The sequence below is a fragment of the Trachurus trachurus genome (assembly GCF_905171665.1).
Source record: "Trachurus trachurus genome assembly, chromosome: 13".
In the NCBI taxonomy this organism is placed as follows: Eukaryota; Metazoa; Chordata; class Actinopteri; order Carangiformes; family Carangidae; genus Trachurus; species Trachurus trachurus.
In genome coordinates, this window is record NC_139892.1 from 34,273,133 (window position 1) to 34,295,251 (window position 22,119).

A 22,119-nucleotide genomic window follows, 5' to 3' on the forward strand; every position below is an offset into this window, starting at 1 on the left:
ATGTGCGGTGCTCATTCCACATCTGGTGACAAAATGGCTTCATATCCACTATGATTTCCTGTTTATCATCTAATTATGTTGTGTGTATCTGTAATATGGAGGGTTTTCCCCCAGTGACATGGATATATGGGTGAAAGTTGAATCCTGTTCAGTTAGGTAAGTCGTCATTGCAGGATCATAGTCCATGGCTTCCGTGATGAAATATGTAGGTTATTCCTCTCATCCAAAGTCCAACATTTATTTCAATACAAAAACAATGTGGAGTGAGGAAGGCATTGGGTACTGTACATAAAAAATAGCCTGGCTGACTACTTTTTGCATTGATGGGCTGAACAGTTTTCACACATTGTGCACATTTTTATGGTTGTAGAGAATATATAACAGCTAGCAGGACAGCTAAATACACTTCATATCATAGTAAGCTAAAGCTAGGTCTCCTGTTTCATTTGAAAGTGGAGCAAAGGGCATCTCAGAGCTATCCTATAATAATCTTATCTTGGTTATTGTGAACAGATGTTCAGGGCATCGCAAGAACACCTGTACCATACGTCAAAGGTTACCATGAATGATGAAGAGAATTAACTGAATCGTATTGTGCCATAGCAGCTTTACAGATAAAACACCTGATGCCACATGTCAGTTTTGGGCCACACAGACCTTATTTTGCCTTCTATTCCACATGCTTGCGCTCAAGATATCTGAGCAGAGTATAGTGCTGTGTCCTATAAAGCAAAGCTGATTTGATGTACGTTGGGAGCCAAATCATTAATCAATTTCATGGTAGGACTGAGAAGAACAAATGCAGTAAGGTGACACTCTGTTTTCCCTGCTGCTTTGCACCAGCAACCAGCCCCAGTCCCTGTCACTGTCACTTTACCTCACGGACCTCATTAATCATTCAGATAGTCACTGAAAGTTATGCAGACTAACTAGCCTGCCACTTACCTTGCAGCTTAGTCTAACAAGGGACAGATCAGGTTATGTGTGCACAGCTACAGCAGTCAGGAGAGGTTTATCAAGACAGCGGGTTAAGTGCAGCCTCTACAACATTTCTTTCTTGGCTATGGCCGAAATAAAACGGACAACCAAGAGGCTGTTTACAGATCCTGGATGAAGAATTAAAAAAAAAAAAAATCTCTCTCCAAGTCTGCAACACTGGAGCTGGAGTTCTGGTTCACCTGCCCACAATTTCAGCAAATGCACAAAGTAACAATGCATAGGACGTGTAGATGCAAGAGCATCAAGTCTTTGTGGCCACTGTTTGTCTCAGTGCTGCTATCTGTGGCACATGGAAACAACTTCAGCCATCATGACCAGGAGAGGCCACGCTGCCAGCCAGGTAGGCGTCCTGAAAAATATCTTATGACAAAAATGTCACTGATATTTGTTCCATATGAAAAGCTTTAAATTATTTTTTTCTGCTTGTTATATATAAACAATATATATATATATGACTCTGTTTGATTATAATGTCGTTTAAACTTCCCTTAAGGTGGAACTAAGTAGATGAAGTTGTTTAGTTCATGAGTTACTTGCTATTCAAATGTTTGATGACTAATTGATGGACTTTTATTTCTGCTCTGTTTTGCTTGCTTTTGTGGTGTACAGCACTGTGTGCTACGTTTTATTTGTAAGAAAAGTGCTATGTAAATAAAGTTTGATTTTTTTGCAGGACAACTGATATGTTGTGTCCCAGGGGTTGGAATTGTGTAAATTAACAAAACGATTATACTGGAAATGAGCACCCAGATTAAAGAATATACAGTATAAAGGAAGTGATTGTTGTTTCTGCTATAGGTTTCTACTGCCCAGTGGGGAGCTTCACTCCAGCACCTTGTCCTCGGGGAACCTATGGGTCAGCTGCTGGTGCTGTGTCCATAGACAGCTGTCTTCAGTGTCCTCCTCACCACTATTGTCCTAGACCAGGCTTGACTGCCCCCCTGCTGTGTGGTCCTGTCGCTCAGCAGCCTCTCTCTGGCCAAGAAACCTGCATCTGCGCGGGGGAAGGACAGAGTTTTCAGGTGACTGTATAACTCAAGAACTCCTCATTCATTTTCTAAACTCAAATATGAACAGTAATATTTTCGAGTCTGCGATTTTTTGTGTCACTCTTCATTCCAGAGATACAGTGAATGAACTAATTTAGTCACGAGAGCCTCCTCACTATCTGTCTGTAACTTTAGACTGAACAATCTGTAACTTTGAGCTGAAAGAGCTGTAGATCAAGTTCCCATGCAGCAGGCTCCTGTTTCCTAGTCTGCTGCAGTGTTGAGACCTTCACTCATCAGCTCGTAATGAGGAGAATGAGATTTTTATCTGACTCTTGCATGGGCGTTGGGGGAAGAATTAAAGAAGGAAAGGTGGCTGGAAAAAGATTAATCAAGTAAGATTGGTATTAGAATGAATGAATGAATGAAGGAAGAGGAAGGAAGGAAGGAAGGAAGGAAGGAAGGAAAATGATCATGCAAACTGTGAAGTAAGGATGGAAGGATGTAAGGTCAAGAAAGGAAGCAAAGCAAATATGGAAAATAGACTCACAAAGGAGTGAGGAGTGAGAAAGAAAGGAAGGAAGGTAGGGTGGAAGAAATTAAGTAAGAAAAATAGATGAAGAAATAAATGAGGCAAGGAAAAGGAAGCAAAAAAAAAGAGGGAGGAAAAACCATACGTAGGAAGGAAAAATTGGAGGAATCAATGAAAGAAGAAAAGCAGGAAGGAAGGAAGGAAGGAAGGAAGGAAGGGTGAAAACAGACGTGCTAGACTTTGTCAGTGAGTGAATGACCAAATTAACATATTAGGTAACAAACAAAGTGCCCACAACATGAACCGTGTACATCATTACACAACGCGGTGTCTGAGAGTCTGAACCCTGCTGCACTCTTCTCTGCAGAACAGCGACGGGCGGTGCCACTGTACCATCGGCTACCAACCTGCCGTCGACGGACAAATGTGTCAACACAAACTATACGACGTCTGCAGAGATGGAAAGACACGTACACAGTATGGAGACTGCCTGGACAAACACCAGTGGTCACTTCTTTGTAGGCAGCAGGTTAGATTTTGTGCATTCAAATCACACAGATGAAGTGGGACAAAGGTAACCGGCATATTTTTTCCACAAATGGACTTGGCAGGAAAGTCAAGCTGAGGATCTGTGTGAGTGATGGCTGAGAGATACACGTTTATCTGTTTACAGAAGACTCTGATGAAGCCTACTCAGCACAGACAAGGCTAATGACAATAGTTTACAACCTACATGTCTTTGCCCTTTCCCCCATGTGAACTTGACAGTAGTTTATCTAGCCTGGGGTTGTATTAGTTCCGCTAAATGTTTAACCACTATCTGGCCTCTGTGACAGTCGGTTAGCAAGGCCTTCACTGTTGCCCCCTTGCAGTGTTTATTTGTCATTGGTCTCCATAGTAGTCTTTGGTAAAGTGGCCTTTCACCTAGTTACACACTCAAACTGACAAATAGTGGATAATACGGCCATCTAAATGATAATAATAATGAAAAAAAAACCCGAATGATTAATGTAAGCTTGGTTGACCAATGAATTTATCAGCCTAGTATTGCCATTTTGCAGATACTAGCTTACCGCTGGGTATTTTCCTGCAGGTGTGTCTGTCTGCAGAGGATTACCGGGGCTACGATGGAGAGCTGGGCCTGTGTGTTTGCAGAGAAGCTCCTGGAAGAGCTGCATGTGGAGGCCTGTGCAGAAGCAGGCCATCTGCAGAGCTGCACCTTCAGTGCTGGGCCGGTGGTGGTATGGAACTGGTGTGGAGCTATGACAGTAGGGTGAGCAAAGGCAGTAGTAAAATACACATACATATGGATAAGATAGTGAAGAGAAAACATACACTAAGGTATTCAATAAAATGATATTTACTGCAGTAGGGAAATACTAAAATATACAGTATTTCCCTACTGGAAATGTATTGGAATAAATATAAAGGGGAAGGTTGTCCCTTTTTCCTACACTTTAGTAACCTTTTTTACTTGTTTGTTTATTTCTTTGCTTTTAATCTTTCTCTCTTTCATGCTTCAATCTTTCCGGCTCATCCCCACTATTTCCAACACATACTGTACACATCCTTGCTCATACTCATGCACAGACCAACACATACACATGCTCACAGACACATACAGTACATATACTCGCATCCAAACGCATAGACTCCACCACAACATCAATTCATATTCATGTATATACAGCACTGTTTGCACCGATATACATCATTTTGTCTTTGTATATTTGTCTTGTCTAACCCTCTAATAGGCTGTTTTTTGTCTTTGTATGTTTCTGTTGCTTCCAACTTGTCTTGTATCTGCATCATTTAATAATAATAATAATAATAATAATAATAATAATAATAATAATAATAATAATAATAATAGGCTGGTAACACATTATAACAAGTACACACTATTAAACATTAGTTTAGCATTAATAAATACTGAATTATTCATTATAATGCACAAATACTTATTATTATGTAGTTTATAAATACAGTTAGTGCTTATCAATGACGAGTAAAACATTTTTAACTATGTTTATAAACTACATACTAATGCTTAATAGTGTGTTATTATTATAAAGTGTTACCAATATTTTTTGTCTGAGTGTATACCTGACCATCATCCATACTGCAAAAGACACCCATACAATGCTGTCTATTGCAGCAGCAGTGAAAACCTATAAGACAAGTGTCTCTGGCATTGCAGTGACCTATATGTAGTAAACACTGTTATTGTTATTGTTATTGTGCAGGTGTCAGGCATCTCAGGCCGCGTGCTGGAGACGCTCTTTAAACAGTGGGACTCTCGGGGGAGTCTGCAGTGCAGCTATCCCAACTCCCCACGTCCTGTCTACATTGTTCTGACATCAGGTGGAAAACACACACACACAAACACACACAATAGCTTTTCTGTCTCGTCCTTGATTTCTTTTTTCTCTTTCTTTCTCTCTGCGTCCCTGCTGTCTGATACGCAGACGCGGGCTTCCTCGGCCTCTCGAGCGGCCTCCCCAGGGAGCTTCATCAGCTGTTTCCCGTCACCTCAGGGCAAGACCCCCCCCAAAGCTCAGCTGGTGTGTCATGACACAAAACAATACCTTTTAAGCATCATTACATCATCATCTTTACCTGCAAACTAATGAATAATTCCTGCAGTAATGAAGGTCAATAATGTACTATTGATTATTAGAGGAAGACTCTGACTTTCTGTGGGAGGTCAACGAAGCTGAAAACATCAGTTATGGAAGAAGAGAGATGAATTCCAGCAGGACGAGAGGAAACAAGAGCGATGTGAAGCAAGAAACGAGAAGTGTCACTGGAATTCTAAACCCAACAGCATGTCTCCATTTGGGAGATGTTATCCTGTTCACTGTCGACACGCATCACTATCCTCAGTATGACCTGTAAGTCAGATTCTGGGGATTCATTTTGCAATGGATAAGTATTGACTTTTCTTTGCACTGACCCTCAACACTAAAAGCCTGTGTCTTCCTTCCAGTGACAGCCTGTACAGCACAAACAGGGACTTCGACTGGGGTGCGTTCAGACAGCTGAAAGAGGAGCTGACTCTGTCCTGGACCCCTCCCAGCTTCTTTTCAGTGGTCTTTAACCAGCCTGGCGTCTACGTTTTCACACTGAGCAGCAATCAGCACAAACATATGGTAATTCAAATTTTAAAATGTTATAGGCCTACATACGTGGGTTGTTGACAAATAAGAAGTAAAACATTTTTTTCTTGTAAAACACATTTTTTGAAGAAAAAAATATATATTCATGTAGTTCGAAATTTGATATTTGAGAAAATATAAGTGATCACTAACTTTTTCAACTTTTTCACTGTTTTTTTGAACATCTTCTCTGACCTGCACCATAAATGTGTCCTATGGTGTGACGTAAAAGAAATTAAGAAAAAAAAAACGTCAATACTACATAAATAGCATGAGACAGATTTATCTTAATTGTGAGACACTTATTTTCATACAGTGTTATCTAGCCTATTTAATGAGAAATTATGAACAACATGATTTTTTCCCCATGACTTGTTGACCGTTTTCAATAAATGCAATGAATGCGAGTCAAACTTTGATGCCAACCTTTCAAAACTGTTGAAAAAATGTAAATAATCCAAGGTGAATGATGATAATATATGCCCTAATGCAATACTCAACCGTTTTTTAGGATATTTTCGATATACAAATACATTTTTGGTTCTTTTATGTGTGTTACACCATAGGACATTGTCACACTAAAGGACAGAAACAGAGAAATTGAGAGATTTTACACCGAAATATTTTTCATTTAACTTTGAAAATGTCTACGATGAAATGATGGGAATACTAATTATATTCATTTTTTTCTCCTGTGACAGTGAAAAGTACATGTCATGTCAACAACCCACATATCATAAACCTGCTCCCTAAAAATGACCAAACCCTTGGCATACAGGTGTCCTTTTGAATTTGGTACAGAACTTGATACAAACAGCAGAGACAACACACGTGAATCAAAATACTGCTTTACAATTCTTCCATACTGATCAAATATTTCTCAGTATATCCTTACACATGCCACCGAGGGTTAATCTTCAGGGCTGAAATACTAAACAAACAACAAAGTGCCAAAAACTGCAGGATCTGAAATGATCACTTGATGCTGGCTCCAAGAGTGATTCAATGACCATAGCTAAAATAAAGCCCGGTACAAGAATGGTTTTAGTCTCTGTAGCCATCATGACAACTCAAATATTTACATTTAGTTTTAAAGGACACATATTCTGCCCCCTTTCCACAAATTAAAATAGTTCCCAGGTCTTTTAAAGACATGCAAATCGGCCCATTGCCATAATCCTTATAGTTTTAGCAGTAGGTTTGTTACCTTTAATTGTTGGTGCAAGCTATTATTAGAATGGCGGAGCAGAGCCATGAGCTGCTCAGAGCTATACGCTACAGAGACAATATTGCAATATTGTTTCATATTTTTACTGATCCATTTTTAAAGCCTTTTTCAACTTTTTTTCTGATTCTATTCTAATAAGTGCACAGAGAAGTGTGATTTCAATCACTGTTAAACTGAGCCTTCATTTTGTTCTTACTCAGTATGTGCGGGTGATGCCTGGAGGGGGCCAGTGTTATGAACCTGGGCCCTTCTTCCCCACCATCCCCCATCATGTGACCAGGGTGGGAATCAGTCGCAGACGCAACCTGTTGCTTCGGCCAGATTGGTTGGTGACCGGAGGACTGCTATTCGGAGCCGTGGTTGTCCTCTGTTTATGTGTTACAGTGCTGGTTAGTACAGATACAAAAAACACACACTAAAAACTCCTGGGTTATTTCTTTAACCCAATTTCTGGGTTACTCGTGTTGGGTTAAAATTATAGGTTATTGTTAAGAGAGTAACATATTTTCTGGTTGTTATAGAGCTAATATTTTAACCCAATTCTTGTTCGGTTATATACCATTTCTGGGTTATTTTTCAAACAGTAACCCATTTTCTGGGTTACACATTAAAAAGTCTTTTGTTATTTCTTCAATTTCTGGGTTGCTTGTTTCTCAGTTGAAATAACCCAGAAAGTAGTTGGTCCCTTTTTAACCCCGGAGTTGGGTCAAAAATAACTCATTATGGGTTATTTTTAACCTAGGAGTGACTCTTGACAAAAGGAGTTGGAGTTTAGCACATTAAAACCAACACATTCACAATTTTTTCCCCCCCATGTGTAGATCCTGTTTCGTGAATACGGATGGCCAGAGAAGGAGCCAATCAGAGCGCAGTACCGCACACTGCAGTTGGCCTACCACATGGGCGATTACTCATCAAAAGGTTCAAGGGTGATCTCGCTTAGGAAGACTCACCGAGGCCAACAAGGCACAATGACCCAAGGCTCCATGCAAGCAGGTGCAATACTGCAGCTGTAACCACAGATACCACACACAAACATGACCACTCTGCTCAGTTAGCTACTGAAAGACCTGAAGGCCAACAGTTACATAAGTTACATTCAAACATAATCTGCACCAGGTCAACTGATGCACATGCAGTCAGCGTGCCGTGCACACATACAGACACACACACACACACACACACACACACACACACACACACACACACACACACATATGCACAGAAACACACCGAGACTCTGTTGGTCTTTTAACACCCTTGCGGCTTCTTATGTAAGAATGACAGTGACCCTTGGGAGCTGCTCCCACCCCTAGCATTTACGATTGAAAAGGCTCCTGTCACAGACGTCATATCACGTGCTGCGACAAAAAAAGACAAGATTACAAATGTCACACAACATGGGCAATCACACGGAGCAATAACATCAAGGCGGTGCATTTCCTGACTGAAATTGTCTCACTATAAAAAGCATTTAACCTATAGCTTCAAAGAGTTACTCACATTTTTGCTTGGTATACAATGTTCAAAGGAGGCATGCACTTCTACTACAATTTCATCCTCTGCCAGTGACGTAAAGAACGCCTTATGGAAAAAAAAAAGGCACATGGAAAAACGAGCTGAGCTTCTAATGTGCAAATTCTCAGCAAGACTGAACCCAGAGCTGTCCTAACAATACGTGTTTCCAGTTCATTAGACTTCTTAAGATGGCAACTTATGTTTGCTCTTCAAAGGTTCTCCTTAAGATAAAGGCCACAGATGTATGGGGCCTCTTGTTATATTTTTGTCATCTCTCTTTCTCTCTCTCTCTTTCTGTCACTTTTTCTTATTTATTCTCTCAACTGCAGTCTGTGCAGAAACCTTGGGGGAGTTCTGGGATTACGAACACCAGGTGGATCTGGAGGCATTCAGCAGCAACACCTTCTACAGCCTCCTGCTCAAACAGAGCGTGTCTGTCACCACACGGCTGGGACAGCTCACCACTGAGGTCAGAGCGAAAGGGAAGGGAATGACACATACCTCCTCCATACCTTCACACACACGCACACACATACAGTACACACATGCCCATTTCTCTGAGGTCTCTGCATCCAAACACACCAGCAAATCTTCCCTTTTGCACATGTCCAAAACATTATATTACTATAACAAGCGACCTTTTAGACAAGCTGAAATATTTCATTTGCACCATCCAGTAGGAAAATGTCCCTCACACAGTGTTTTTATCTGAGTCCATGTACCTGTGTCCTGGTCTGAATTTTGCAATGCTTTGGAGGCGTTGCAGTGTTTACTATTGGCTATTGGATGACAAAAAACACTCATAAACACGTTTTTCTTTTTTCAGATGGCTTGATTTTTCTTGATGAGTATTTCTTTGTGTTATTTTTAACATCTTAGCCTCAAGCTAGCTCCTAGTTGCCATTGTTTGAAGGTAGATCTTGTATCTGCTCAAATGTCATTGCCATTGTCTGTCCATTTACAGTGGAGGGGGGCTTTCCAAGACTGCATGTTATAGCTTCATTTAATCCAATAGAATTCAATTGTGCAGCATCTTTTTTTTTCTCTCCCCTGCTATTGTCCCGTATTTATACATATCAAATTCATTAAAGTTCATGTCTATTGAAATGGATAAATGTCACAGTTGGAGAGCCACTGTTTTAATAGCACCCCTCTCCTTCCTGTTTGTACTGTCAAATCGCTGGCTGCTGTGTAGGAGGCAGAGGTTGCTGTTACAGCCCTCGGGACAGCTGAGGTGATAAAGATGTAAAGGGAGATGGTACATCTTGCACCAATGTGTTATCCCATAAACACGAATGTCTCATGAGCGCTGGTTGGGTGCATGCCGCCTGCACAGGGCGGGGGTGGGACGTGGGCGTGATCTGATTATGACTATCTTGGGATGTCTGTGTGGCAGCCTTTTGTTTTCATACACATGTCACGTGTCTATTTTTATATGTGACCTAAATTTAGTTTTTTTTTACGTGTCCTGTGAATCTCCAGGTAAAAGAGCTGTACCAGGGAGTGCTTGAGAAACTGCAACTACTCCACCCATGTCTGATCACTGAGGAGAGGATGGGGGAGGGTTGTGAGAGGATGAGGAGGGAGGTGGAGAGGGAGGTCGCGCGAAGAAAGACTCTGAGCTCGCAGCTGAGGACTCTGCTCGACACTCAGCTACAGGTTTACATCATGTTCCCATCTGAACATCTCTTACTATTCCTTTCTAAAAACTAGTACAGTAAATCCCTTCCTGTAACACGGACAGAGAAAGATAAACAGAAAGACAGGGTATATTGTGTTCTGTTCTAGATAGATTTTAAAGAGACAATAAGCTCTCTCTTCATTGCCACCTAATTTGTTAATTATTTTAATTGATTCATTATTTGGTCTGGAGGATACAAACGATTTTTTGAAGCCCATGAACACCCAAGGATATCCTGTTTACTTTTTTATGAGACAAAGAAAAAACATTTTTTTACAATTTAGAAACAAGAAGAGGTGAATGTTTTTCAAGTGACATAGCTACATCATCATATCATTTAATAATCACATTGGTTATTGATTAGTTTTTTGTCTTTTCTGTAACACTATAATAAGTACACAGCATTAGTTAAGCATTAAATATTGAATTAATCATTTATAACACTCATTAGTATGTAGTTTATAAACACAGTTAAAAATGTTTTACTCATCATTGATAAGCACTAACTGTGTTCATATACATACTAATGAGTATTCATGCGTTATAAATGAAGAATTCAGTATTTACTAAGGCTTAACTAATGCTTAACAGTGTGTACTTATTATGAAGTGTTACTGTCTTTTCTTTCTTTTCTTTTTAACATTGAATCTTTCCATTAACTGTGCCAGTGCCAGTATCAGTGACAATTGTTTTTCTCCAGATTCTGAGCCAAGAACAACAGGCGCAGCAGAGAGTCCACAGTGTGTTCACAGCTCATCTCAGGGAGTGCACCAGATTACTGTCCAAGGTTTACAACAACAACCAGCCATCCTGGGAGCTTCAGCAACAGAAGTACAGCTTCCACTTAACCTTTTTCAAGGTGTCACAACAACAACAACAACAAGCAGGGTGGAGAAAATCACCTCACATCTTGTTGTTTCCCATCTTTAGTTTGACCCAGAGGCTAACATCCCTGCTGGATGAGATGGGGGAGCTGGTATCCGGGGAGTGTCAGCGTCAGGGGGCCTGGGAGTTGTTGGGTGAAGGTACGGGGGCCAAGCTGCTCTGCCCTGACACCGGAGCTGTGCTGACCAAGGACCACATCTTTGGTGAGTCCATCCTTCTTCCTTGAGTTAGATAGTCCAAACACTGAATCTTAGAGAAACAGTGCCATCTATTGCCCAAAGTTTGTACTGCATCAATAAGTGCCATAGGCATAGAGTGTATATAAAAAAGATAGAAACAAACATACACCAATGTTGTGCATGTTAAAATAAAACCTTCTTAAGGATATATGAAGTGTTATACTGAGATTATTTAACACTTGCAAACACTCCATAAGTGACGTTTGAGTCTACATCAAACTGAAACAAATTGAAACTGACACATCTTGTAACTCTGGGTGAATTCAGGTCAATTATAATAGACAGAGAATTGAGCTCAGTCAGATTGTGTGATTGCATTGTTTAATCATGTTTTCCTGAAATGTGTGATTGTATTTTATTTGAGTCTTGTGTGATGTGCAACTGTGCTGCCGTCTTGGCCAGGTCACTCTTGGAAAAGAGGTTTTAAATCTCAATGAGTTTTTTTTACCTGGTTAAATGAAGGATATTGATATAGATTGATATTGATATTGATATTGATATTGACATCACCATATACACCTGTACATCCCATAAAAGTTCTCAAGTTAATTCCTGTAACCTGTCAAGTCCCAAACTGTATGATATCTGCTGGTTCTAATATGAGCATAAACAAAACAGAAAATTAAATTAAAATGTAATTGTAGAGCCTTATTACTGCTTATTTATTTTTCTTTCATTCAAAGTGACCAATTTCATCCCAATAACAAACATGAACTGATCTCTATGACACGTTGCCTGCCCTACCATGCAAATTTTCAACTCATTCAAGGTCTGATTGCTGTTGATCTCTCCTTCTGCATCACTCCAGGTCCGGATGGGTCCCTACGTGTCTGTCCTGCGATTTATTATGACTCAGTCACAGGCCTAATTAGGCCAAACCCTCACACTCATATGTTGCTGAGCAGCAGCCACACCACGGCCGTGCCGCCTGACTTCTTCCTCAACCCTCAGACTTGCCGGGTTATGCCCATTGTTGGCAATGTGGCCTATAATCCTGCAAGCTCTACTTTAGCGTTCCTGACCGACCCATGTACAGGTAACGTGAAGTGTATCGGTGTGCTGTGAGGGTGCTAATAAACATGTCTATACACTCAATGCAATTCAAAAGCTGATCAGATCACTGACTTTGCTCTCTGTCCAGAACTCCCCCAAGGTTTCTGCACAGACTGCAGTTGAGAGAATAAATAAGAGAATAACAAAGTGACAGAAAGAGAGAGAGAGAGAGAAAGAGAGATGACAAGCCATTGTATTCAAGATATACTGTAACATACAACACAAGACTAGATGATTTGATTTAGAATATATGACAGAAATGTATGATTTAATTTATCACAGTGATGTACTGATGATTAAACGCTAGCCCATGGTTGTTATAAGAATCTGTTCTCAGTAACTGTACATGAACTGTTCATTCAATTGTTGAAATCTGTGATGCAAGAAAATCTGCCAATTTTTTCCCCAGTCGACAATGGAAAGTGGGACACTCCCCTTCTTCCTTTCATTCCTTACCCGACTTCCCGCCATTCAGACCAACCTCTGCCAAGCACACGGCTGAGAGGCCTCAGACCGGGCCAGAGACTGCAGCTGGGAGTTCCCATGGCAGACCCAGACACGGGGGTCCCAGTGCCCATTCTGGCTGTGACGATCCACCCCCAAACTGGACTAGTCTACCCGCTGGGAGGAGTGCATGTCTGCCCAATCACCCGTCTGCCTCAGCCCATACAGATTGGTTATCCCATGCTGGATCCCAGGACGGGCAATGTTGTGCTCACAGTTGGGGTCAGTTTAGATCCAGCAACAGGTGAGACCCCAGTGCAGCCGGTGTGAGGGTTACTACTACACTACTACTACTACTTCAGTGAGTTAACTCTGCTCTATGTGCCTGTGTAGGAGCTGTGCAGCCAGTAGGTGGAGTCCTGTTAGCTGAGTCCTTCATTGAACCTTTGAGTGGGCGGATGGTGAGGGTAGGAGGGGCCAGCACCAGAGTGGGACAAGTGGTGCCTAATGCAGGAGGATACCAAGCCTTACTAGAAAGGAAGGTATTACGAAACATGAACCGACTGCATAGCAATCCAAATGGCATTTGATGTGTGAATGCATATCACAATTAACCTAAAGCCTGAGGCTGATTCCACCGCTGCCTGTATGTAAGACTGTGGGAAAAATGTTGCTGTAGTTAAATTCAAAAGACTGCAGCACATTGTTTCCCCTCCCCCCTCTCCCCCAGACTTGAGGTTGCCAAACAGCCACACGCTAACCTCTGCTCTGCTCCAGCTCTGTGGCTATGGTACCCCAAGACTCACTTACACAGTCTCTATGCCACTGGAACTGCCACCATGTAGTAATAGAACTAAATGAACCAGATAAAGCTGCATACAAGCACTGAAAAAACGGGTTATTGTGCAAAAAGTTAGGTGTCCAAGAGAAAATGAGTCACTCCAGCATCTGTCCTCAAATTCTTCTCCACTCTATTCCGTCTCCATCTTTCAAACGCATCTCCTATGCAGATCCTGGTTTTGTTTCTGCTTTTGTCAAGAGTCATAGCGAGGTCTTTTAATGATAGTAACGTCAGACATAATCCACAATGCTTGTAGCTGCAGCTCAGTGGTAACTGGCAACCTGGCCTGGTGATTGGGAGAGAGCAGTGGGTGGGGCAACAGGCCAAAGCACAAAATCAAAACATCAACATGATTTACGTGCTGCAAATACATTTTTTAAATGGCTGTACTATTGTTGTCAGTATTTCAGACTAACATGATTCCTTTGTCTGGTGACATATTGGATTACTTGCAATGCATTTCTTACATATATAGGTCCTTCAGTATAAAATGTATGTGAGGAAAGATTTCCTACTTAACCCCTAAAACTTTTTTTTTACCAGATGTCTCTGGTATAATGCCAAATTTAAATAAAAAAAAAGAAAAATAAAAAAAAAGAGACCTGTTTGGATAAAGTAAACGTGGATAAAACAAAAATGTTTTCCTCAATCAGGTTCTGGCAGTGATGTTCAAAGTATTGGATCTATTGAAACCTCAGACTGAAGAGTGGAGTTCAGATCCAAATTTGCAACATCCACAGTCCCATCCAAGCAGCGAGAGAGGAAGTGGCCGACGAGATCACCTCCTTGCTGCGAGCAAGGAGCTCAAGCAGGCGTGGGGAAGGAGCCTGCACTGCAGGCTGCAGTTGCAAACCAGGCTGGGATTCCTGTTGCGCTTGGCAGTGTCTCTCCAGCAGGATGGGGGAACTATGGGTGAGGAAATGCCAATGAGCAGATAAGCAGCTATCAGCAACTCTCTTTCCTCCTCTTCTGTTTTTTCTTTGCTCTCCTCCCCCTCATGCTCTTTTTTTATCCATCTTCAGTATCTGATTAAAGTGAGTGTGTCAGAGAGAAAATGATCTTAAATGAAGAAAATACTTGATGTTTCATCTTTTCAGATCATTTTAAAAAATCTCCTTGTCATCACTGCCATAAATCTCCTCATTGTTGTATAAAAAACAGGTCTATTACTTTATTTTTGCTTACATGTATCTTCTTTACAGCTTGAGTGAAAAGAATTAAATCTAGGAAGCGAAGGCTTTGATATTTTACCAACGCTGCACAAAGGGAAATAGGGGAATCCTTTTGATCTCTTTCTTAATGTCACAGTTTTGTCCTCACATGCCCACTGCCCTTATTATAATTAATCACCTTCCATAGACATATAGCACGGAACCGGTTTGTCCAATAAAACCTAATGTTGTTGGGACATGCAGAAACTCCGCTGCTGTCAAGAAGTTTTAGTCAAATGTTCCAGCACTTCTTTTGAACAAAAAATAAGTTTACCATCATTCAACATTGTATAAACTGATCAGAGATATACAATACAATACAATACACTACAAAAATGTGAAGTAATCCTGGCTTGTAGCTGCGTTTACTCCTTTGACCGTGCAGCCTAGATTTTTAGCCCATTTTCCAGCTAATGTTTACACAGTTTTATAAACAACCATATTGGAGTTTATAGTAACGTGTCACATCGTCACAATCATTCCATGAAAAGAAGTTAAAAACAAAAAAAAAGTAGGATTCAACTTTCCAATGTATTAACCCCTTCGACTTCTTCCATTGCTTCCACTATATTATCTACTGGCCCTGAAACCAGAACCTTCTTGTAGTACTACTGCACTGAGTTTACACTACAAACAAACAAAAATAGCTGGCAATCAAAACCGTGCATGTTTGGGACGCGTTTTCATATTTTAATTATTGTTTGCTAATCTGCTTCTTAGTTTTGCATCTTTGCCATGGCATCTCCTTGTTATTGAGAGGTTGTTTGAGAGGCTAGTCAGGGGACACCATGAAAAAGTAAAGTCAAATTTATTTATTTAGCACATTTCATATGGCAAGCGTAAACTCAGTGTGCTTTAAAAAATAAAAACAAAGATACATTGTATAACATAAAATAGCATACAGGATAAAAAAAATTGTGCTGAGTTATTCTCTCACTAAATCTTTTGTTGCGGTAACTCTGCTCCTTCCCATCTGAAAATGTTCTGGACACAAAAATGCCCAGGAATACTTAGATAATTACAAAAAATGTAAGCACTTTCTGATGTTTATATATTTTTGCTTAACATTCTGACTTGTTCTGTGGCGTCCAAACCAGGAGAGATGCCTCTCTCGGGCTCTGATATGTGTGTGCCAGCTCTGCTTGGGATGGAGTACCCTGACCCCATGGGCTCTGGGCTTAGTGTACCTGTGCTGGGATGCCAGACTGACCTTATCTCTGGGATTACAATACCCTTGGCAGGGACCATGGAGGACCCTGATGGAAAAGGTACAGTGAAAATGATCGTACATGTCAGTGTTGATCTAACACAGTTTATCTAATCCATCTACTAAATTCTACTAAAGAAGACGGACTAACAGTTGTATACCCTTTTCTGTGTCCATGCTGTCACACTTCACAGGCCTAGTAGCAATCCGATATGGATCTCAGACTGTTGACCCAGTGACAGGAGTGTTAGCCCCAGTGGTTGGAGCCAGGCTGGATGTTTCCAGAAAAAACGTTCTGCCCGTTACAGCTTCGTACTGGTTAACAGTGGCAGAACAAACTGATAGTGTGCAGGTGAGGGCAGGAATTGAAACAACAATCGTTGCCCAGAGAATGAAAGTGATTCGACCCCTAACCTGATTTTTTTTTTTTGGCTTATGTAGTATAATCACTTAGATAGATAGATAGATAGATAGATAGATAGATAGATAGATAGATAGATAGATAGATAGATAGATAGATAGATAGATAGATAGATAGATAGATAGATAGATAGATAGATAGATAGACTTTATTGATCCCAAGCTGGGAAATTACAGTGCAGCAGCAGCATTACACAGTGACGATAACAACATATAGTATAAGAATATAAAGAATAAGAATATAAACTATACATAATAAAATAGTAAAATATAAAGAACAAACTATACATAATAAAGTAGCAATAGCAAATAAAATAAAATGTGATGTACAAAAGTATATACAACAACAAATTGGCAGCGTTGATTTTAGTGCAAGAAGAAAATGTGCAATGTCTGTAACTTCATTTGTAACTTCAGTTTTTCAGCTGTTATTATATAATGTGATGGCATGTGGCAGGAATTGGTGGGAATTTTGTAAACCTGATAAATTGATCTGACGCAATTCCTTATGTTGGTGTCATTGTACGTCAGGTGGAGGCACTGCAGAGAGAGGCATGCGTGCGAAATATTTACTGGCAGCATCAGAGGCAGAGGGAGGAAGATTTCCTCTCTGACCTGGACTCGGCTCTTTCCCAGTATTTTTTCAGGATCACGGAAGTCAACTCTGCTCAGGTCAGCAAGAGGAGTTTGCTGTTTTGGTTGTAAAATACCCTATAGAGCCTGGGCTCTGGGTGTGGCAGGCGGGGGCTGAGGCTTTTGAACATCTGGAAATGTGTAAGGGGATATGTGAATGTGCGGGGGAAAAACAGCACTGGGAAGTAATGCAGGGTTTTTCTTTAGGTTCAACATTGTTTTCTTGCCCCGCACGGCAAGTAAAAAAAAAAAACGCTGATGGTTGATTTGTTTGTTTTTGCACACGGCTGAAAAGCTGCTGCATCTCTGTGTGTTACCATACCTTTGTTATTTTAACTGAGCGTTTGAGAGTGTAACCCACAGCAGGCCCAGTGGTCAGGGAGACAGCTGAGAGAAGCAGTGGGGGAGCTGCAGGATTCGTCGCACACGGAGGCCCAGAGGAGAGCGGCTCAGCACTCCCACTTGGCTCTGATCCTCCCCTCGCACATTTTACACATCCTCACACTGGGTAAGTCGGTTGGCAAGCTGGGAGAATGAAAAGCATGGAAGGAAATTACTGTCATTGACAGCACTGTGGTCATATTGCTGCTTGCCACGATATCATATAGCCTTCAGCTTTGCAGTAATGAACATAATTTTGTGTGTTCAATATTTTATTTGGGTTGGCAGCATGTCTTTGTGTAACTCCATCTGTGTGTAAAGGAGATGAAGAGGAGTGGGAGCAGCAGAGTGTTTGGCACTCAGAGCTCTTGTCAGGCCTTGATAAGGTGGATGTGTGTATGGAGCAGCTGCAACAAGACCAAGAAAAATGGACAACGCAGGGAGGAGACTGGGCTACAGCCCTGCATGCATTGGTGAGAGGAATGCCTTTGTGGGTTGTTAGTGGCCCTGTGGATATATATATATATATTATTATTATTATTATTTTCATTGAATGATAAACACCAACAAAAACATGTGACAAAGACAGACAAGAGAAAAGGGGGAAAAGACAACAACAAAACAAACTGTGGATTCATTTTTAATTGACATTAAGGTCCCGAAGGTAGAAAAATCTAACTTCTGGCCCTACAGGTGCCTACATCCTCCCCCAAGTCTGGTCTATATACTTCCACATCTGGGCAGAGTGCGACTCTTATCCTCGGTAGTGACTGATACTGTAGCAGGATGATATTGGTGTGCGCACCAGATTTGGTCCGGATGTGGAATCATGCAGTATCTGGGCCAGATGTGTCCCATTGAACAGGATGGATACTGGGACAGGGGAAAACAAACACATGGCCGAAGTATGGGCTGGATTTATTTTGCTATCTGTCTTGGGTGCCTGGTTCCTTCTCAGGACAGCTATGGAAAATGCGCGCTGTTAAAGCAGAAGTAAGCGATCCGGTCGTTTTGGCTAACTTCCTGTCAGCAGATGGAGTTAGCAGTCCCCGCCCTCGTCCCTACGTCACCACATTCACACGCATCCCTTGGCTGCACACACTGGCCCTCATTTATCAAACTTGCGTACACCAAAAAAATGGGTGTACACCAAATTCACCGCAAGGATTGGCATTTATCAATCTGAGTCTTTTTTTTTTTTTTTCCGTCACCGGGACCTGTCAGCGGGACATCGGGCCGGTGTTTCACATCCCTCCATCAGCCGAACCATGCCAGCGGTGCTGATGGTTATAAAGTCGCGTTCGCAAATATGCCTATATGATTTCTCCTCAATCGCTTGTGTTTAGTAAACTGCAGGAGCATTTCACGAGATCGCTGGGTTTCCTGACGTGGTCGGTGACACACGTCTGCAGCCTCCATCCACCGGGATGACGCTTATCAATCACAAAAACTATCAGTCTATCAATGTCCAGATATTTAAAGCTACAGTTGGTAAGTTGACGAAAGTGAAAGTAAACTCCGCAAATTAGCCATAAACGCACCCACAGAAGACGTACCGTATCCATAGCAACCGGAGACTCCATAACGATCTCGCCTCTCTCTCACCCAACACAGGGGGAGGGGGGTTGACAGAGGTGAAAAGAGGGAGCTGAAGGTGTATCGTCTTGAAATTTCTGACCAAATCGCGGACTTTACTTTCACTTTCGTCAGCTTACTACGACGTGTACGAGCTGCGATTGGCCGCTCCTCCTGCTCCCTCTACCTGATTGGAGGAGAATCGTCGGTCGCGGTGGATTCTGGCAAATACGATTACAGGCTGTAGGTGGAGCCAGAGGAGTTGGATTTTGCCCTAAATTACCCATTTAATGTCCAACTATCAGAATATAGTGACAGTTCCAGCAAATATGACTGAATAATTGTTACCAACTGAAGCTTTAATGTTGCCGCCCTCTCCCTGTTCAACGCGGTAACGCCAGTAAAGTCCCTCTTCTTGGCCGTCTTCCGTGTCTCCATGTCGTAAAAGGGGCAGGGCGACGCCTCTAAAGCAGGAATATATCGGGGCGTGACATTTAGCCTAAATGACGCTCGTTTTCAGCCGCCGGATTTATCAACACCACACTTGTTCTACGCCGAAATCAGCAGCGTACACACTTTTAGTAAATCACACGTGACACTTGGTGTACACTGATATTTACACCAGAATCTACACCAGATCCTGCGCAAGTTTGATAAATGAGGGCCACAGAGAGGACCGCCCCTTTATGCCATTCTCTCTCCTCATTGGATAAAGGTTGTAGGATACAAGGAAAGTTTTCTCCTCGGCTTACAGCAGAGCAGAGTGACTGACAGACCCGTGTTTCAGACCAAACACTCTATATAAGTGATTGCTGTCGGAACATACAACTATTTAAGACTTATATTAACACAAATATTCCGCTTACTTCTGCTTTAACATTGCTGTCTAAATATAAACAAGACATTATGTTGTTTTATTGCACAAATGTGTGTTTATGTGTCCTCCAGGACAGAGAGTTGAGACAGAGAGACTTGTGGGAGCAGTGTTGTTCCAGACAGACAGAACTGGAGTCTTCTCTCGGGGCCCTGCACTTTGTCAGACATGTGTCTCAGCTCCGTGGCGACACTGCTCAGGTCAAAACACAGAGACGCATTCTTTACACGACACTGCATATTTAAAAAAAAAAAACCTGAATATACAACGCAGGAGACTTTGTTTTTCAAAAGATGTTCTTGTAGCAATCAAGTCTGTCAAACTTAAGATAATCAGTTAAAGCAAACGATGCTTACCTGACCATCATCGAGGGTTTGTTTTGTTACCTCTGGTGTTTCCTGTGTTATTTTGAGCTACTTTGGTATGAATCATAATATATATTATCTCAAAGCATCTCACAGCTTTCTTTATTATAGAGATATAGAGCAAACACTGAGCGACAGAGGGGAGGAATGACTCGTTTGGCTCGAACAGCATAGGGTTCCAGAGGAGAGGTTATAGGGGATGTTAATTGTTAGGGCTGGGACGATATGCTTTTCTCCCGATTCGATTCTTCTACGATTTTTTGGATGGCGATTCGATTTAAATTGCGATTCTACGATATTGCCGATTCTCTCGATTTTTAGTCTGCATTTTTAACATTTATCTGCACACAAATACTGTAGGAGCCTATAAATTAACATACTCCATTATAAAGTGAACTTAAACCCTTTTCAAAGCCTGTACTCTCTGTATGTAAAAGAGGCTAACAAATACATATTGCACAATATTAAAAAAAAAAAAAATAATAATAATAATTTCAAAAAAAAAATTTGATTTTTGAAAAAAAAAATCGATTAAAAAATCGTCAAAAAAGATATCGCGATATCTATGTGAATCGATTTTTTCTCCCACCCCTATTAATTGTTATTTATTATAGTGGAAATAATCATATTAAATACTACTACTACAACCAATAATAATAATAGTAATGATGATGCGTATTGTAGAGGTAGATATGGATCCTCTAAAACAGAGAAGCCAAACATGCAGAATGAAGACAGAAAGGAGAAACATGAATAAGAAAATAAGAAAAAATAAAGTTAGTTTCAGGTAATAGTGCAATAGGAAGGGAGAGACAGAGAAACAGAAAAAAGAAAGAGAGAGAGACAGGGAGAAAGAGTTAGAGCGCTCAGTGTGTCATAGGAATCCCCAGCAACCATCAGGATCACTAATGAATGCACTCACTTGAACATAATTATAAGCCTTATCAAAGAGGGCTTCTGATATAGGCCAGATAGCTGAGGGCTCTGCATGCCTCCCATTATTACAAACCACAAATGCCACAAGTAGACAAGTAGCATTTTGAGAGTGGAGGGGTTTTGTTATAGGACAGTGGCTTTAAAGTCGAGGAGGGAGATTACTCCATTGCAACACCAATGCAGATATATCACCATCCGTCTTCCTTACTCCATATAGGCAGTGCTATGTGGGAACTTCTGGTATAAAGAATTTGGTTTGGCCCCTTGCCAAGAGCAGAGGGGCCACGTCATGGGTCTGCTACAACATCAAGTTCTGCCCCTGTTGGAGAGACTGAGCCAGCTCCTGGAGGACAAAGCCGGCTTCCTCACCAACACCGGCAATCAGCACATGTCAGGTACTGAATCGGGGATACTGCAAGATGACCATTCAATTATATGGGTGCTAATATGGTATGTGATGGGACTCACACATTTAGAAGTACAGAAAATACTGTTCTAGTAAGTAAGCGCAATTCATAATGGAGCATTATTTTGCAGCTATACAAACATGTTCCTTTTGGTTAGACAATATGGTTGTTGTTATTTTTCTTCTTCAAATAAATCCCATGAAAAGACCAGAAAAAACAAGCCTTGTTGCTTTCTCAAAAAAACTACTTGCAAATTTGTGTTCAAAATTCTGAAATACATTGAAACAAATATTCCAAAATACTGCATGAAGACAGTATTGGTGCTTTAGTGTGCAGCAGCGTGAGAGTGTTTGCATGACTGACCCAAATTAACTACATAGCTCGTGTTTATTGTGAAATGAACATTCCACCCAGGCAACACTGAGGCTTTCTCATGTGCGTTCAATAGTTTCTGAGAAACAGTGGAGCTCTTTGGCACGGACAAAATATCCACTGTGGGTCAGGCTTTGGAGAAACAGACAGCATCTGTTAACAGGATCCATT

The 22,119-nt window shown here is 41.2% G+C and overlaps 1 protein-coding gene across 2 annotated transcripts in view; it reads left to right on the forward strand.

Annotated features, from left to right (window-relative positions):
* Positions 1-2,933: 2,933 nt before the first annotated feature.
* The window catches only part of LOC310996130 (uncharacterized protein), a 36,688-nt gene continuing 17,502 nt past the window's right edge, over positions 2,934-22,119 (forward strand). The window contains exons 1-23 of one of the 2 annotated variants that reach the window (XM_083985468.1): positions 2,934-3,049; positions 3,614-3,793; positions 4,767-4,884; positions 4,989-5,084; positions 5,201-5,414; positions 5,510-5,672; positions 7,107-7,295; positions 7,728-7,902; positions 8,754-8,893; positions 9,907-10,083; positions 10,806-10,936; positions 11,036-11,193; positions 12,038-12,265; positions 12,692-13,030; positions 13,120-13,268; positions 14,221-14,479; positions 15,876-16,046; positions 16,180-16,337; positions 16,937-17,077; positions 17,402-17,546; positions 17,741-17,892; positions 19,943-20,068; positions 21,387-21,564. In XM_083985468.1, the coding sequence (XP_083841594.1) occupies positions 2,945-3,049; positions 3,614-3,793; positions 4,767-4,884; positions 4,989-5,084; positions 5,201-5,414; positions 5,510-5,672; positions 7,107-7,295; positions 7,728-7,902; positions 8,754-8,893; positions 9,907-10,083; positions 10,806-10,936; positions 11,036-11,193; positions 12,038-12,265; positions 12,692-13,030; positions 13,120-13,268; positions 14,221-14,479; positions 15,876-16,046; positions 16,180-16,337; positions 16,937-17,077; positions 17,402-17,546; positions 17,741-17,892; positions 19,943-20,068; positions 21,387-21,564 (3,892 nt within the window). In that variant the 5' untranslated portion in view covers positions 2,934-2,944. Of the gene's footprint in view, positions 3,154-3,613; positions 3,794-4,766; positions 4,885-4,988; positions 5,085-5,200; positions 5,415-5,509; positions 5,673-7,106; positions 7,296-7,727; positions 7,903-8,753; positions 8,894-9,906; positions 10,084-10,805; positions 10,937-11,035; positions 11,194-12,037; positions 12,266-12,691; positions 13,031-13,119; positions 13,269-14,220; positions 14,480-15,875; positions 16,047-16,179; positions 16,338-16,936; positions 17,078-17,401; positions 17,547-17,740; positions 17,893-19,942; positions 20,069-21,386; positions 21,565-22,119 lie in introns of both variants that reach the window. The other variant, XM_083985469.1, reaches the window with a different exon arrangement.